This window comes from Nycticebus coucang, chromosome 13, assembly GCF_027406575.1.
Source record: "Nycticebus coucang isolate mNycCou1 chromosome 13, mNycCou1.pri, whole genome shotgun sequence".
Lineage (NCBI taxonomy): Eukaryota > Metazoa > Chordata > Mammalia > Primates > Lorisidae > Nycticebus > Nycticebus coucang.
In genome coordinates, this window is record NC_069792.1 from 65,138,720 (window position 1) to 65,155,563 (window position 16,844).

General features: G+C 36.7%; 1 protein-coding gene across 4 annotated transcripts in view; it reads right to left on the bottom strand.

The window, feature by feature from the left end:
- Positions 1-16,844, bottom strand: part of UBR5 (ubiquitin protein ligase E3 component n-recognin 5) — a 156,916-nt gene that overhangs the window by 113,092 nt on the left and 26,980 nt on the right. For all 4 annotated transcript variants that reach the window (XM_053558541.1, XM_053558544.1, XM_053558542.1 and 1 more), the window contains exons 2-4: positions 1,564-1,608; positions 928-1,009; positions 382-458 (exon numbers count right to left, since the gene is read on the bottom strand). In XM_053558541.1, coding sequence (XP_053414516.1) covers positions 382-458; positions 928-1,009; positions 1,564-1,608 — 204 coding nt within the window. The remainder of the gene's footprint in view (positions 1-381; positions 459-927; positions 1,010-1,563; positions 1,609-16,844) is intronic.

Below are 16,844 nucleotides of genomic sequence, written 5' to 3' on the forward strand. Positions count from 1 at the left end.
ACCCCAGTTATTTTCAAATTGTGTTATTTAATCTGGGAATATTAAAGAAAGAAAACACAACTACAAAATCATTTTAATCAGAGTAAATCTGACATGGGACCTACCAACCATGTAATATCATTCTTCTGGCAACCCATTCCTGTTAAGTGGTAATTGGCTCCTCTGCTGCTTTTAAGGTTAATATTTGGCTGTAAATCATTGTTTGCATAAAAATTAGAATCAAACTACAAAGCAATCATTTCAATCTATTTTAAGCACCTGATTTTCTACAATGCTTTTCTTTAACTTGAGAGTTACCCAAAACAAAATATGGGTTTAATATACAATAACATCTAAGAGCTAAATATATGTTAAGTAAAAAGGATATAATTAATATCTTACCCATCATTATTATCAGGTTTACCCAATTCCAATCTGTCTGGCTGTACCGAAAAACCAATCCTGCAAACTCTACCATCCTAAAAGCAAAGAAAATAGAAGAAACTCTCAAATTAAAAATGTGTACAAAAATTTGACTTTGTTCAACAAAGAGATTCTGTGCCAATGACTGTCAATTCAGAAAAGAGCAAGAAAGCTCCCTTCCAGAATATACTCACACTTGAGCTGAGGAAATCTGACATACATACATAATCAAGAAGCCAACAGAAAGTAACTTAAAACATCTCAATCTGACACAATTTAGAGTAAGAAATGATTGAATATCAGGAACCTTCCCACTCTGTTAGTGACAAGTTTCAAACTCTAGTAAATCACTTAAGCTTTCTCTGAGCTACAGAATTTATAAAATAATTAAAGAAAATAGGCAATCTTTGAAGTAGCTCTTTCAAGTAGCTGTTGTTTTCTTTGGTTAAAAAGGAAGAAATACGATGTACAATTATATTCTAACTGCTGATTTTCCATTTCTCTACCTTAGACTAAGTTAGTTACCTCAAGAAGAAAAGCAGCATGATTTGGTCCCACTACACATTGTTTAATAGTAGCCTGTTCCAATACATTCAAAGGGGGGTGGCTAGAGGATAAAAAAGAAAAAAAATGTATGTAAATGAAATTATTTTTTAAATGGTGAATACATCCTAGAGTCTTTTCTTTTTTTTTTTTTTTGTAGAGACAGAGTTTCACTTTATTGCCCTCGGTAGAGTGCCGTGGGGTCACACAGCTCACAGCAACCTCCAACTCCTGGGCTTAGGCAATTCTCCTGCCTCAGCCTCCCAAGTAGCTGGGACTACAGACGCCCTAGGGTCTTTTCTTAAATCAAATTAATTAATGGCAAAACCTGTTTTTTAAAAAACTAGTATTTAAATATTTTAAAATAACAGTTGAAGAGTAAAAAATATGCCACCTCTATGATCATTATCATTCCTTGGTAAGCCAGATTTTTAAAAAGTATGAATGTAAGCTATAATTCAAATAAACTCAACTCATAAAAAGTTAATGGTTACATTAAAAGATTCTTAATAATCATATTAACATTAGTCATTTTAGGTTACTGCCTAACTTGGAGTCCTTCTTCCTAATAGAAATCATTCTTTTGTCAGAAAATTTTAAAGATCTTAAAATTCATACCTGTTTAAATTGTATTTGTTCAGTTTCTCTGAAACTTCCCGTAACCTTTAAAAACAAAACAAAACATAAATAAACTACATGTACATATCCTTTGTAAACAAAACAGTTCTGACAGGTATTTGGATCATTATTTTGGGGATTTCCAATATTAATACACAAAACTATTACTATGAGAAAATATTTTTTCTATTCTTTCACTTTTTTCTCAAAAAGATCATAAGTAGACTGTGCCATTCCCTTCCCTCATCACCCCCTTAGCAAGCTTGATAACAATAATCATCTTGTTAATCCCATCTTTGAAATGGTGAAAAAAACAGAACCAATGCCCAACTGAAAGCTCATTTTCAAAACTGTGCTATGTATATCAGAAGAGATTCTTCAGTGTACATGGGTATCATGAAATGAAAATACTTGGGAAGCACAGATCTATTAACAATTTAAAACAATGGGATAGAAAAAGCCACAAAAACCTAACTAATTTATGGGACTGACTCAAGTCCTTCAAGGGTCTTTTAACACAAAACTGAACAAATTAGAGCATTAATACCCTTATCTATAAAGCATGTATAACACCTTCAAAAGAATGTTGAAAATGCTTAGAAAAATATTAAAGAGCTACCCAACAAAGAGATATTAACTTGTATTTTCTATTATGATTTTGCTGTTTCCCTTACAAGTATAGTCTTAAATTAGTATAAAGTACTATAATAAACAGCTAAATTAAACTAGGCATTCTGTCAACCTAAGGGAATCATTTTTAAATGTGAAGATGTAAACCAAATGTAGAGATTCCCTACAAAAAAAAAAAATTAATTAGCTGGGCGTAATTGTGCATACTTGTACTCCTAGCCCGAGCTATGACCACATCACTGCACTCCAGCCTGGGCAACAGAACAAGACCCTGATTTCAATTCTATTAAGTTATCAAAACAACTACCTTATCTTTTAAAGCTTTTCTCAGAAATATTAATAATTCTCTTAAAAGCAAACTGAGAATTTTAGAAAGCAATGGGAAAAAATTAAAATATTAACGCAACAGGAAGCTGAGGCAGGAGTTTGAGGTTGCTGTGAGTTAGGCTGATGCCAGGGCACTCTAGCCAGGGCAAAAGAGACTTTGCCTGAAAAAGCAGGTGGGAGGCAAAAATAGTGAGAATATATACAGATTCTTTTAAGATAATGGCCGAGGTAACTTTTATAAACAGACCAGTTAACAAGGAGGGGAAAAAAAAAAACACTCATTACCCACTCAATAATCTTATCAGTAAACTACCTTTTAACATGATCCCACCCCAATTCTGGATATCCATTCATGGAATATAACTTTTACATGCTCCTGAAATTTTATTTTAAAGTAAAAGGCCTAATTATCCATGCAAAGAACCAAAGGACAATAGTCAGAAAGGTTATATACAATACTAAATCTGGACTTCTGCAGAAAACGTCTGAAAATTCACTCCTTTTCATCCAAAGAGAATGCCAAGTATTGCCAATACAAATGCAATACATTAAAAATCTGTGCCCAGGTATATTCTGGTAGAAAAAGAAATATTGCAGGAAAATTTCTGGCATTTCTCCAAAGGCAAGCCCTCTAAATCTTAAAGCCTCAAACACAAGGAGCTGTACAACTCGCTACACCACCACCCTCAATTTGTTTAAGCAACTACTGTGTTACTAGATAGATGGTAGAGACAGGTACTAATTACATCTATCTCTGTAGTATATGGTCTGTGGTTATAGCATCATGCATGGTCCTAAGTACAGGCAATCGGTCCTCAACTTTCACACAATGTTCTTTTATACAACCATTGCACCACACTATATACAACACTGCCTCTTAACTATTCCTTTGCATGCCAACTGTTTTCACGTTATCACTGATATAAAATATCAAACAGAAAAAAATAAAATAAATAAATAAATAAATCAAACTATCACATAGTGATCTCTATCTGCTAGCCATAGGAAAAGACTAGGCTTTGGGCAAAGTTGCAGAAAGTATTTTTGGTTGGTCATTTACTTGTGCTGACATCTAGAAGACACAGGCCCCCTCCACTACCTACTCCAGCAAACTGAGCGCCTGGAGCTAGCTTATACAATCCAGTTCAGAGAATATCCAACCCCAAATTCCTCACACAGTCCTGGAGGAAACCAATGCCAAATCATCTATGGCAAGTTCATTGGGGTAGTCCCCTTTAAGGAGTCTCTGAGCCAGGCTTGGTGGCAGATGCGTATAATTCCAGTGTTTTGGGATGCTGGAGCAGAAGGATTGCTTGAAGCCAACAGTTTGAGACCAGCCTGGGCAACATAGCAAGACCCTGTCTCCACTAAAAAAATAGCAGGGCTTGGTGGTACATTCCTGTAATCCTAGCTACTCTGGAGGCTGGGATAGGAGGGCCACTTGGGCCCAGGAGTCCAAGGCTGACAAGAGCTAAGATCATACTATCCATCAGTTTCATCACATATTTACTCCAGCCTGGGCAATGGCTCAGTGAGTAGGGCACCGGCCCCATATACCGAGGGTAGCGGGTTCAAACCCGGCCTCGGCCAAACTGCAACCAAAAAATAGCCAGGCGTGTGGCAGGCGCCTGTAGTCCCAGCTGCTCGGGAGGCTGAGGCAAGAGAATCATGTAAGCCCAAAAGCTTGGAGGTTGCTGTGAGCCATGTGACGTCATGGCACTCTACCAAGGGTGGTAAAGTGAGACTCTGTCTCTGCAAAAAAAAAAAAAAGTGGGACCCCTACTATTAAAGAGAAAGAAAGAAAGGAAACAAAATGGTTTCCACAACAAAAGAAACAAAGGAAATCCATTTTAAAAAGTGGCTAGCAGGAAGCCTATGTTAACCAGTGTGATGAAAATGTGCCAAACAGTCTATAAAATCAGTGTATGGTGCCCCATGATCACATTAGTGTACACAGCTATGATTTAATTTTAAAAAAAAAAAGTGGCTAGTTGAGCCTGCAACTAAAACAATTGCAAAAGTGCTTTTCTTCAACAAATGTTCTAACTTCGCAACACTGAATATTAAAATAACATAATCACACAAAAATTAATGAAGTTTTACTGTTTTATCAAAGAAACCCTTAAACTAGTCCCCACGCCATCACACAAGTATAAGAAAAGTGAAGTATACGATGACCATTATTAGTACAGTTTATGCCAAACAGCCAGTACTTTACCCACCACTGCTTTCGAACCCATAGGACAAATGCCAAAACAATGAAAGAGATGGTCTCAGTATTACCATAAAGAATGTTTTGATGTCAGAGCCCCTGTAAGGGTCTTGAGGCTCCCCACGGTCCACAAACCACACTCTGAGGACTGCCGTAATACATTCAGAAATGCACAATGCCATTAAAATAACCAACCAACAAGAAAAAAATGAGTAATTACTCCTTCTTCTTACTAACACACTCACAAATGTCAACCAAAATAACACTGTAGTGCTGTACTTTTAAAATGCTTCTCAAATTATATAATTTTTTACTGATAAATAACTTTACTTATTTATGGGGCATGTGATATTTGATATATGGATACAATGTACAATGACCAAATCAGGATAAATGGATTATCTGTCACCTCAAAGATTTGTAATTTTTTTTCTACTAAGAACATTCTAAATTGTCTCATCTAGCTATCTTGAAATATACAATAAACTATTAATAACTATAGTCACTATACTGTGATATACAACAAATTATTACTTCTATCTAAATGTAATTTTGTACCCATTAACCAAGCTTTCCTGATCCTGGCCTTCTTACTCTTCCCAGCCTCTAGAAACCATCATTCTAATCTCTACCTCCACAAGATCCACTTTCTTCGTCCCTACATGAGTGAGAACATGAGATATTTGTCTTGCTTTGCCTGGCTTATTTTACTTAACATAATGTCCTACAGGCTGATCCATGTTGCAGCAAATGACAAGATTCGTGTGGGCACGTGCACACACACAACACATTTTCTCTATCCCCTCATCTGCTGGTAGAAACTTAAATTGATTCCATATCTTGGTGACTAGTGCTGCTATAAATATGAAGTGCAGATAGCTCTTTAATACACTGATTTCCCTTCTTTTGGATATATACCTAGCAGTGAAATTGCTAGATCATAGGGTAGTTTTATTTTTAGTTTTATGAGGAGCCTCCATTCTGTTTTCTAATAACAGATATACTAATTTATATTCCCACCAACAATATATAAAGAGTTCCCTTTTCTCCATATTAAATTGTGGATATTCTTTTTTTAAAAATGGGTCCCACTATATTGCTCAGGCTTATCTCAAACTCTTGGGCTCAAGTGATCCTTCCATACAGTGGTTTTCAATAAGGAAGAGGGCAGGCAGTAGGGGTGAAGATACAAAAAAACCTCTTTTTAAGGTTTTATATGCAGAAAGTAGGAGGGGTGGGCATCCAACTGCCAGCTTACAGATATACTTTAATTGAATCACATGGTATTTTAAAAGGTGTATATACTTTTGGCCGGCTCAGGGCCCATAGCACAGTGGTTACGGCGCCAGCCACAAACACCAAGAGTGGCAGGTTGGAAGCAACAATGACAACTGCAACAAAAAAAATAGCCAGGTGTTGTGGCAGGCGCCTGTAGTCCCAGCTACTTGGGAGGTTGAGGTAAGAGAATCGCTTAAGCCCAAGAGTTTGAAGTTGCTGTGAGCTGTGACGCCACAGCACTCTACCGAGGGCCACATAGAGAGACTCTGTCTAAAATAAATAAATAAATAAATTTACTCTTGGCCAACATTTAAAATTGCAATATTTCACAAAGAACTTTAGATTTTTAGCTTCTCTTAAAAAAATGAGATCTAACAACTATATTTGTATTCCTCAATTGTGATTAGAAGGCACCTATCCTGGCTTTGAAACCACTGAACACAAGAATTACTACTTAACACTCTGAATAAGGTTATTTCCTTGGTCAAAAAGCATTCTAATCTAAACACATTTCTCTTTCACAGTCTTATCATTCAGATCTCAGCTTGTACATTTATCCCTAATGTATCTTTACTTAGTCATATTTCACTCAGTCTTAGTCACATTTTATTTAACTTTTGCTGGACAATTTCTAAAATAGCAATCTTACTTTTCTCCCTTACTATCTATACAAAGAAAACTGTGTCAAGTAGCTAACATCTGACCCCAAATCACATAAAAGATGGCTTTTGTGAGAAAAAATTATATACATGTGTCAGCTTCTTCAATCACAGGGACTTATGCTGAATTTTTTTAATGCTTATGAAAATGACAAAGGCCAGTTTATATAATGCATTCTTTTACCCTAAGTAAGTGATGCTAGACATTTACATTCAAAATGCATTGATGAAAAAGGAAAGTTTCTAAACAAATACCGTATTATAATTTTTCTAAGTGATATAAATTTTTTATGTGAATCTCTTCTAACTATTCCCTGTAAACTGGATTTTAGTTGATATTATTAAAAGATTTCTATTAAACCAAAAAGAAATTTCATGTTGTAGAGAAACACTCTATAAACTGTGATAGAGGAACACTGCATTATACCTACAAATAATTTCTTCTCCTAAACTGGAAAATATTGTGTTATAAATTCCTGTAAAGTATCATAAATATTTCTCCTGATAATGTGAAAGGAGACCAAAATCCCAAATTACTGTGCCATTTCAAAGATAAACACATTCTAAGAAACTAAATGCTCAGCATAGACAAAAAAATGAGTCATTGTCCTTTAAAGCAAAATTAACTATGTTATTTTCAGCTCCATTCAAAATAAGAATAGGGAAAGAATACACATGCCAATGGACAAGGAGAAATTTGGTAAGAAAAGATAATGGCATTTATATATTAATTTTTCTTGGTAATTTTTTAAGTCCTTCTGTCTCCTCTAATTTCATTTTCTTAACAGTAAGACTATACATACATACATACATAGAAGAATCAAACTGTGCTAATCAGACTGGAAGCTGCTAACCAAAATGTGTAGCATCCAGTCAAAACTTTTATAAGGAAATACCCATTTTCACCTGTAGGCCATAATCATATTTGGAATACAAAAAAATTACTATTTTAGATGTCCTAGTCTAAATGATTGGATGACCAATTCAGGTGAGTAGGTTTTATAAAATATAATGAAGGAATGTCATACTGCAAAATAATCGCACTGGAACTATACCCTAATTCAAATGTGGCTGCAATAGCCTGCGAAATTTTCTGAGAATTAGCCCTAGAAAAAGTTTACCAGACAGACAGGAAAATCTCTCCATAGCTCCCAGCCCCCTCCACTTAGAGGACAATTCTCTTTCTCCTCTCTCCTTCCTTCTTCTGTGGTTTAATTCATCTGGGTTGGTGTTAGGGAAATGTACTGAGAAGACCAAAGGGCTAGGGAAAGAAGAGCTCATCAAGCAGCAAAATTATAACTAAAAGCTTATTTATGTGCAGCCGGTCTGCTTAAGTGTCTTACATTGATGATAGAAACGTAACTGGTAGAGCACCTTAAAATGCTAACTACAGGAAATCAATTCACTGCTGGCCAAGTAATGCAATAAAATATTCTAATATCTGATGTTATATCAGAATAGAAATAATTAGATAAAAACATACATATTAAATTGTTTGGTGATTGGTTTGGCCAATCATCATCATCACAGCTTTTATGAAAAGGCAAAATGAATGTCAGCCAGATCCCACTAGATACCCAAATGAAACCCTGGGTTTTGAGTCCCAGGTCTGACACTGGGTAACCTTGCATAGATTATTTAACAACTCTTACTCTCAAGTTTCCACTTCTGCCAAAAATGGTGACTACCCTATCTGTTTTACAAAGTTGTTTTAAGAAATGGACAACATGTCACATGTAAAAGTAATGCGTACCATCTAAAATAACAGTGCCTAAATCTGGCTGAACATCAAAAATCTCTAGGGAGCATTTAAACAGACATATTCCTAGGCCCCATGCAGACCTACTAAATCAGAAATCTCCGAATAAAAGGCTGAATGATTTGTGTTCCAGCTAAACAAATACTGGAACATATATTAATGCCATTAGTCACCGATGAGAAAGGGAAGTAGAAAGCTAGGGAATAGAGGAGAGAGGGAGGCTTCTCACTGTATGCCAATGTACAATTTAGAATTTTTGAATTTTAGACTACATAAACATATTATGAACTCAAAAACTTTAAAAATGTTTTTCAAAGTTTCCAGAGTGATTCTGATGATCAGAAAGGTATGGGACCTGCAACTCAAAAATACTAAAAATAGGCAGAAAATGGCAGGTCATGCCTATAATCCCAGCAATTCAGAAGGCCTAGGCCTAGATTACTTGAGGCCAGGAGTTCAAGACTAGCCTGAGCAACACAGCCAAACTCTTTTTCTACAAAAAATTTAAAAATAAGCCATGCAAAATGTGGCATTTATGTACTCCTAGCTACTCAGGAAACTAAGACAGGAGGATCCCTTGAGCTCTCCACTATACTTCTCCAGCCTGGTCAACTAAACAAGACTCTTTAAAAGTAAAAAAAAATGTAAAAATAAAGATTATTTAAAATATTCACAAATCAGTAGTGCATTTATGGAGATAATAAATGAGCAAACTATTTTAAGTTAGGAAATAGTGCTTCTTGGGAACGCCCCCTCTTAGAAATTCACAACTCACATACCTCTATTAAAACCTACGATAGGCCAGATATGGTGATGGCACTCTGGGAGGCCCAGGCAGATGGATCACTTGAGCTCAAGAGTTTGAGACCAGCCTGAGCCACAGACAGCAAGACTCTGTACCAAAAATAGAAAAACTAGCCTATAGTAACAACTACTTGGGAGGCTAAGCCAAGAGGACTGCTTGGGCCTAAGAGTTTGAGGTTGCTGTGAGCTATGATGCCATGGCACTCTACCCAGGGTGACAGAATGGGACTTTGTCTCAAAAAAAAAAACAAACAAACAAACAAAAAGAAAACTATTATAAGCAAATAGCCAATGCAATTCTAAGAAATAAATAAAAACAAATCTGGAGGCAACAAATTATCAGACTTCGGGTTATACTACAAATCTATAGTTATCAAAATAGCATGGGATTGGCATAAAAATTGAGACATACATCAATAGAACACAACAGAAAATCCCAGAGATAAAACCAGCCTCATATTGCTATCTGTATCTTTGATAAACCAAACAAAAGCATATACTGGGTAAAAGAATCCCTATTTAATAAATAGTGCTGAAAGAACTGGTTAGCCATGTGTATAAGGCTGAAACTGAACCCGCACCTCACCACTTAGAAAAATTAACTCAGGCGGCCCCTGTAGCTCAGTGGGTAGGGCGCCGGCCACATACATGGCAGGTTCGAACCCAGCCTGGGCCAGCTAAAACAACAATGGCAACTGCAACAAAAACATAGCCAGGCATTGTGGAGGGCGCCTGTAGTCCCAGCTACTTGGGAGGCTGAGGCAAGAGAATCGCTTAAGCTCAAGAGTTGGAGGTTGCTGTATAGCACTCTACCCCTCAGGGACTGTGTCTCAAAAAAAAAGAAAAGAATAGGCGGCACCTGTGGCTCAAAGGACTAGGGTGCCGGCCCCATATGCCAGAGGTGGTGGGTTCAAACCCAGCCCCAGCCAAAATAGCCCACATCACAAAGTCCCTAATCTACAGATGTTGACATGGGTGCACAGAGAAAGAAGTACACTGATACAATGTTGGTAAGACTGCAAACTAATATAGCCTTTTTGGGAAATATAGACAATTCTCAAAGAGCTAAAAGTAGACCTTCCATTTTGATCTCCCAATCCCATTACTAGGTATCCATGCAAAAGGAAAAAAAAAAAAAAAAATCACTGTAACACAAGGATATCCGCACTTGAATGTTTACAGCAGCTCAACTCACAATCATTAAGATGTGGAAACAACCCAAGTGCCCATCAATCCATAGACAGATTAATAAACCATGGTATCTGCATACCATATTCAGTCATAAAAAGATGTAAACTTTACATGGAGTTAAATAACATTCTCCTTAGTAAAGGACCTCAAGAACAGAAAAGCAAGCATCTTGTGTACTCAATACCAATTTGAAACTAATAAATGAACAACTATAAGCCCACACAAGAAAAAAAGGACAATTAAATTCAAGTAGAGGGAAAGGAAAAAGGGAGGGGAAGGGCTCAGTAAGTTCCTACCTAACAAGTACAATGTAGGGGCATACAGCACAACGCCATAACTCGGACTCTACCTAATAAATGCAAACAACATAATCCATATAACCCACTGTGTGTGCCCTTATACGGGGTGGCCATAAAGTTTGTGTGCAATTTAAATTAGTTGTCTATTTTTAATTGCACACAAACTTTATGGGCACCCTGTATTAATCCCAAATTTAAAGAAAAAGGGGAAAAAAAACTATGATAAGTTCTACCATTTAAAAGCCCCTGTTTACACTTCATCTTGTGTGTCCCAAATTGAATGTGAACATAGAACACTATAGTAAAACCTCAGGGAACCAAAGACCCTGGTTTATGGCTCAGCACCTGTAGCTCAGCAGGTAGGGCACCAGGCACATACACCCAGGGTTGACGGGTTCGAAATCGGCCCAGGCCTGCCGAACAACAGTGACAACTACAACAACAACAAAAATAGCCATGTGGCGAGCGCCTGTAGTCCCAGCTACTTGGCAGACTGGGGCAAGAGAATCGCTTAAGCCTAAGAGTTTGAGGTTGCTGTGAGCTGTGATGCTATAGCACTCTACTCAGGGCAACACAGTGAGACCATCTCAAAAAAAAAAGAAAGAAAGAAAAAGACCCTGGTTTAAGATCTAAGATCTCTGAGGTAAAGACCATGACATATTCATCTCTCTACCACAGACCTACAGAAAGTATCCAGAACACAGCTTCTCCAAAATGTAGAACTTGACCGTGACAAACTGTATTTCTTGTCTTTTCTCTCTTTTTTATTTTTTTGCAGTTTTTGGCCAGGTTTGAACCTGCCACCTCCAGTATATGGGGCCAGCGCCTTACTCCTTGAGCCACAGGCACCGCCCTCTTGTCTTTTCTCTTTAAGCAAAAATGATCTCAATTTTCTTTTTTGTTGTTGTGTAGCTTTGTTTTGTTTTTTTTTTTTTTTATTTCAACAGATTTAGGTGGGTACAAGTGTTTTTTATTACATGGCTGAACTGCATTAATACTAAGTCAGGGCTTTTACTGTTCTAATCACCAGAATAGTGTACCTTGTACCCAATAAGTAGATTTTTATCCCCCCACTCCTTCTCACCCTTCCTCTGATGTCTTAATTGTCTTAATCAAGTGAAAGCAGTTTTAAAAGTAAACAGGATGAACATTCCTACTCTCCCTAAAATTACACTGTTAAAAAATGCAAAATACCTACAGCAGATCATTTTTTAAACCCAAATAATATGGCAACAGACATTTTTACTCTGTTAAGTGGAAAAATGAATGCTCTTTATGATTCAAAACCACCTACTTTCAGGATATATATTTCAGTTTTATTTTCCCTTGTCCAATATAAGCAGACATTGCTGGGCATCTTTATTTCCAATAAGCCAGACCAATCAAGTGAGCTGTACACACAAGCCACATGACAGCCTCATTTCTTACAGAAAACATGCAGATCTGCACAGCCAGAATGGGTCGGAAAGCTGCATGCAATGGCTTCCTGAAGTCTGCACCTCCTAGGATTCTTAACAATGGGTCTCAAATTCAGATAGCCTTCCTTCAGATATGTAAACCAAAGGAGAAAGGCTAATGTCATCAACTACAAACCACCATAGCTAAATGTAAAAGCCCTACCAGATCCCTTTTGTTTTATCACTATGGAGCACAAATGAATACAAATGTTTCCCCTCTATGAAGTAACACAACTATAATAGCAACGGCTTGGTTTTAGTCTTCAAGGATCCACCAACAAACACTTCTAATTCTTTGTCTTACACACTCAACTCAATACACACCTACTGAACAGGCAGTTCCCAATTTATGGACTGACTGTTACTGATCAAGTCATGGCTCATCCCACCTCAGTCTCCCAGTAGATTGGGGACAGGGTGTGGATATGACAGAAAGCTGATCTCAGGAGAAAAAGTATCTGCCTATCTTAACTGCTGACTTCTTTGCCATGCTCTTTTTTAATGCCTGCAAATCACTTACTAGTCAGAGATACATCTGTACAGTCTCAATCTTGCAGCACCAGGCATTAACATGTTTACTGGCATAATCAGCTACCTCCTCTTTTCATAATTAGCTTCAACTTCCTGAAAAGCAGAGAGCAGTGAGCAGAGGATACATGCAAACACTAGACTAATCTCCAACAAGGTGTGCTTCATAATCAGCACCATCTGAAACCTGTCCTAGCAATCCCTAGGTTAGGAGAACAAGAATGCTTGCAAAGTTGAGTCACCATCATCATTGCTACAATAAACAGTGCAGCCTTCCTGTTTCCCACAAAAATAAGTGGCATCCCTTTAACACTTTGTTTACAAAGGAAAACAGTTGACAAACCTAACAAAATGGAGTCAGCCTCCTGAAAATACTGTTTATAAACACTGTCAACACACACTAGGATCTTACAGTTGCTTTGTCACTCACAGATGAATTTCTCTATACCTCCTTGTTACTCTGACCACTCCACCAACCCTGACAGTCAGTGAAAAAGCTATTGTATAGGTGCGAGTGGTCCTGTCATTTCCACTTTGTCTCCTTTCCAACCAAAATGAATAAAACTAAAAAAGGGGGGGGATATGTTTAAGATACATATCAATTAAATTTTTAGTGAATATTATAGGCAGATATGCACACCAGGAGGGGGAAGAATGGTTGAAACAGAGATGGTACAGTGATTCACCATGGAAAACCTCTTCTAAATATGTAGCTAGGAAAGGCAATTATAAAAAAGAAAACCAAAAGACAAAGCCATCTCCACAGAAGGGAAGTAAGCAAGAAAATGGGTACCAAAGCTGAATTTATCCTGGAAGCTGGAATTGGACCCACAGTTTGGGTTTTCTGTTTGTGTTTATTGAGACAGATTCCCTGTTGCCCAGGCTAGAGTAAGCCTAGTTCACAACAACCTCAAACTCCCGGGTTCAAGCAATACACCTGGCCTCAGCCTTTGGAGTAACTGAGACTACAGTCACCCACCACAACAACTGGCTAATTTTTTCTCTTTTTAGTAGAGTTGGGGTCTTATTCTTGTTCAGGCTGGTCTCAAACTCCTGACCTCAAAGCAATCCTCCTGCCTTGGCCTCCCAGAGTGCTAGGATTATAGGTGTGAACCTCCATGCCTGGCCAGACCCAGTTTTGTTAGAACACTTTGTAGGTGAAAATTTAAGAGAACAGAAATACGACCTATAACTTTTTAATTAAAAGAGGAGAAAAATAAGACAATCCAAAAAACTAGCAACCTAACAGAAGATAAAAAAAAAAAAGAAAATGGATCAGAAAATATGAGATTCAGACAGAAATAAATCTACTTATTCAAATGGTTTCAGTTCACATATTAAAAGTCAAAGATTAATAAGAAAGTCCAAGATTAACAAAGGAGAAAAAAGCATTAATAGGGATAAACACTATATAACAAAGGAAAAATCCACAATGAACATCAAATGTTCATGAATTTGAATGTTCCTCATACCATAGGCTCAAAAATATAACAAGCAAAAACCAACCACTTGAGAAGCTGTCGACTTCAACGATATTTAACATGCTTCTATCAGAAACTGACAGTTAAAGCAGACAAAATACTAATAAAGACAGAAACTTTGAAAAGGGACACTGACAAGCTTCATCTAACAAATATATAGAAATCTGCCTGTTCCCAAACTGCAGAGTCACAGATTTTTTTAAAATGCATAAAGCGTGTATCTCCAACTTCTGGATATAACCAATAACTAAAACGTCCTTTAAATTGTAAGGCCAAATACAAGGTTGCCAACTTTTAATTTTGCCTACTAAGATTTAGAAAAAACAACCAACTACTATTAATACTATTTTATAAAATGTTGATTTTCAAGTCAAAAAAATAGGAAAGATGTATTCTAAAAATTTTTTTCACTAATCACTGTGAAAACTTTTTTAGAAACCGAAACCAACAGAGTTGTATTTAATTCAGTACTTAACTTTTTTTAATCTCAGGAAAACAAGCATATATAGATTTTTTCATTAATACTGAATCTCTAATATAATAGTCTCCTTGTTTTACACTTGAGAAAACATCACTACAGAGGTTAAGTGATTTACCTGTGATTACTCAGTTAAGAGGAAGGGAGTGAATGTGAGACAAAACTTCTCTATTCTTACCATTATACCACAACAGGACAAAAGTCCTATTCAATCAACAAATACTTTCTGAACACCCAGAGTATAAGGCTTGATATTAAGAATTATGAGAAGTTAAATGCACTATAATAAAAAAAAAGAGAGGAGACTATGGCAATCACCCCAGAGAAGGCTTTTCTACACACTTGGGAATGCCACCAACCCTCACAGTGAGCCTTGGTTACAGAAGATAAAGTGAAGGAAGCCTAAGGAAAAAAGGAAAGCTGCAAACCACGAATTTAATCTACACATCTTATGTAGTTTATAATGTCCTTGTAAAAAGCAGGTAAGTACATCTAAAACAAATTAAAAATAAAGCAGTAAACCTCAAAAACTACTAAGAGAAAGTAGGATTCATTTGGGGTTATAAGAGGTAGCGAAGGCCAGGGTTTCAGGAATCAAGATTTTAAATGGGCCTTTAAGGGTGTTAAGATTCCTCATCTTAGAAAAAAGGGCAAATTTAAATGAAAACATTTATGATGGTTTATCTAACACAAAGAAAATGACTGGTTGACAAAAATTTAAAGTTCTCTAAAACACTTCAGGAAGCCAAATAGCTAACTCTAAGATTCATAACTATTTAATTTTTCTGACAAGTCATCTAAATTGCAAATGGTACTATAGCATTCTACTAGTCAGAAACACAACTTCAAGAATAAGAGACAATCTATATGCCACCTTTCTGTGATCTACTAATTATTCCTTTTATAATAATCAAAATATCTCTTCAAATAAAGCTGAATAAATATCAGAATAGACTATCTGAAGGCAGCTGCTACAACAAAAACAATAAAAAGGAAAACCCATACACTTCACAGATGTAGATCTCATTAACAGAAAGACAGGAACATAGATCCAACAATCCTTCCACTTTGCTACCTGTCGTGGACATAAAGTCAAGTAATGCTATTCAGAAGAACTTGGAACACTGAAGAGTTCCTTCAAAACTGGGAAACACAGTAAAAAACTTTTCGTTCTTCCAACTCCTCATCAAATGTAGAAGAAAATAAAGATGAAAAAAATTTTTAAAAAAACTAATAAAAGAAAACACAAGGCTGGGCACAGTGGCTCATACCTGAATCCTACCATTTTGGGAGGCCAAGATAGGAAAGAGTACTTCATGACAGAGTTTGAGACCAGCCTGGGCAACACAGAGTATTTAGGGGCCAAAAAAAAATACCTGTCTATACCTTAAAAAAAAAGAAAAAAAATTGCTGGTTTTGACGGCATTGGCCTATAGTCCTAGCTCCTTGGGAGGCTAAGGCAGGAATTGCATGACCCAAAAAATTTGAGTGAGCTATGATCATGCCACTGAACTCCAGCCTTAGCAACAGAGCAAGATTCTGCGGGGAGGGAAGGAAGGCACAGGGGCAAGCCCTGAATACAATGAATTTTTTTAAAAAATTATTTAAGCCTAAAGATCAACAGAGGGCACCTAAAATTAAATCTTAAGGAAGGCTTGAGTACATTTTGAAAAGTTATCAAACCTGCACCTCCTGGAATACTCATTTACAGGAAGAAAATGTAGGTTTATTTCAAAGCCAATAGCAGCTTCAAGCCTCTGCTTGAGCGCGAACAACAGGGCCATGACCAAGAACCACACGTATATGAGCCGAGATTACAAGAAAAGTACGTAAGCTAAAGAGAGAAACACACTTTAAAAAAAATTCTCACTAGGTATGGAGAACTAGCATATTTAGAGAAAACAGGAATCATTTTCATGCACAGAACTTCTAGTTAAATATGTTTTATTACCACTACCTCCTGCAACCCGACTAAAATGACAACATACAAATTTTAAAAGACAACAAATGAATCTTAAAAGTTAGAAGGAAAAAAGGAAAGAGAGGAGGCTAGAGCATTCAAAGCAAGAGGTGCAATCAAATTTGGGAAGCTGGAAAGCTGAAAAAGAAGTGGCCAAAGACTTAGCAGATAAAACTGAAACCTAAAGTCTACAGGAGGAAGCCAGAAATGAACATACC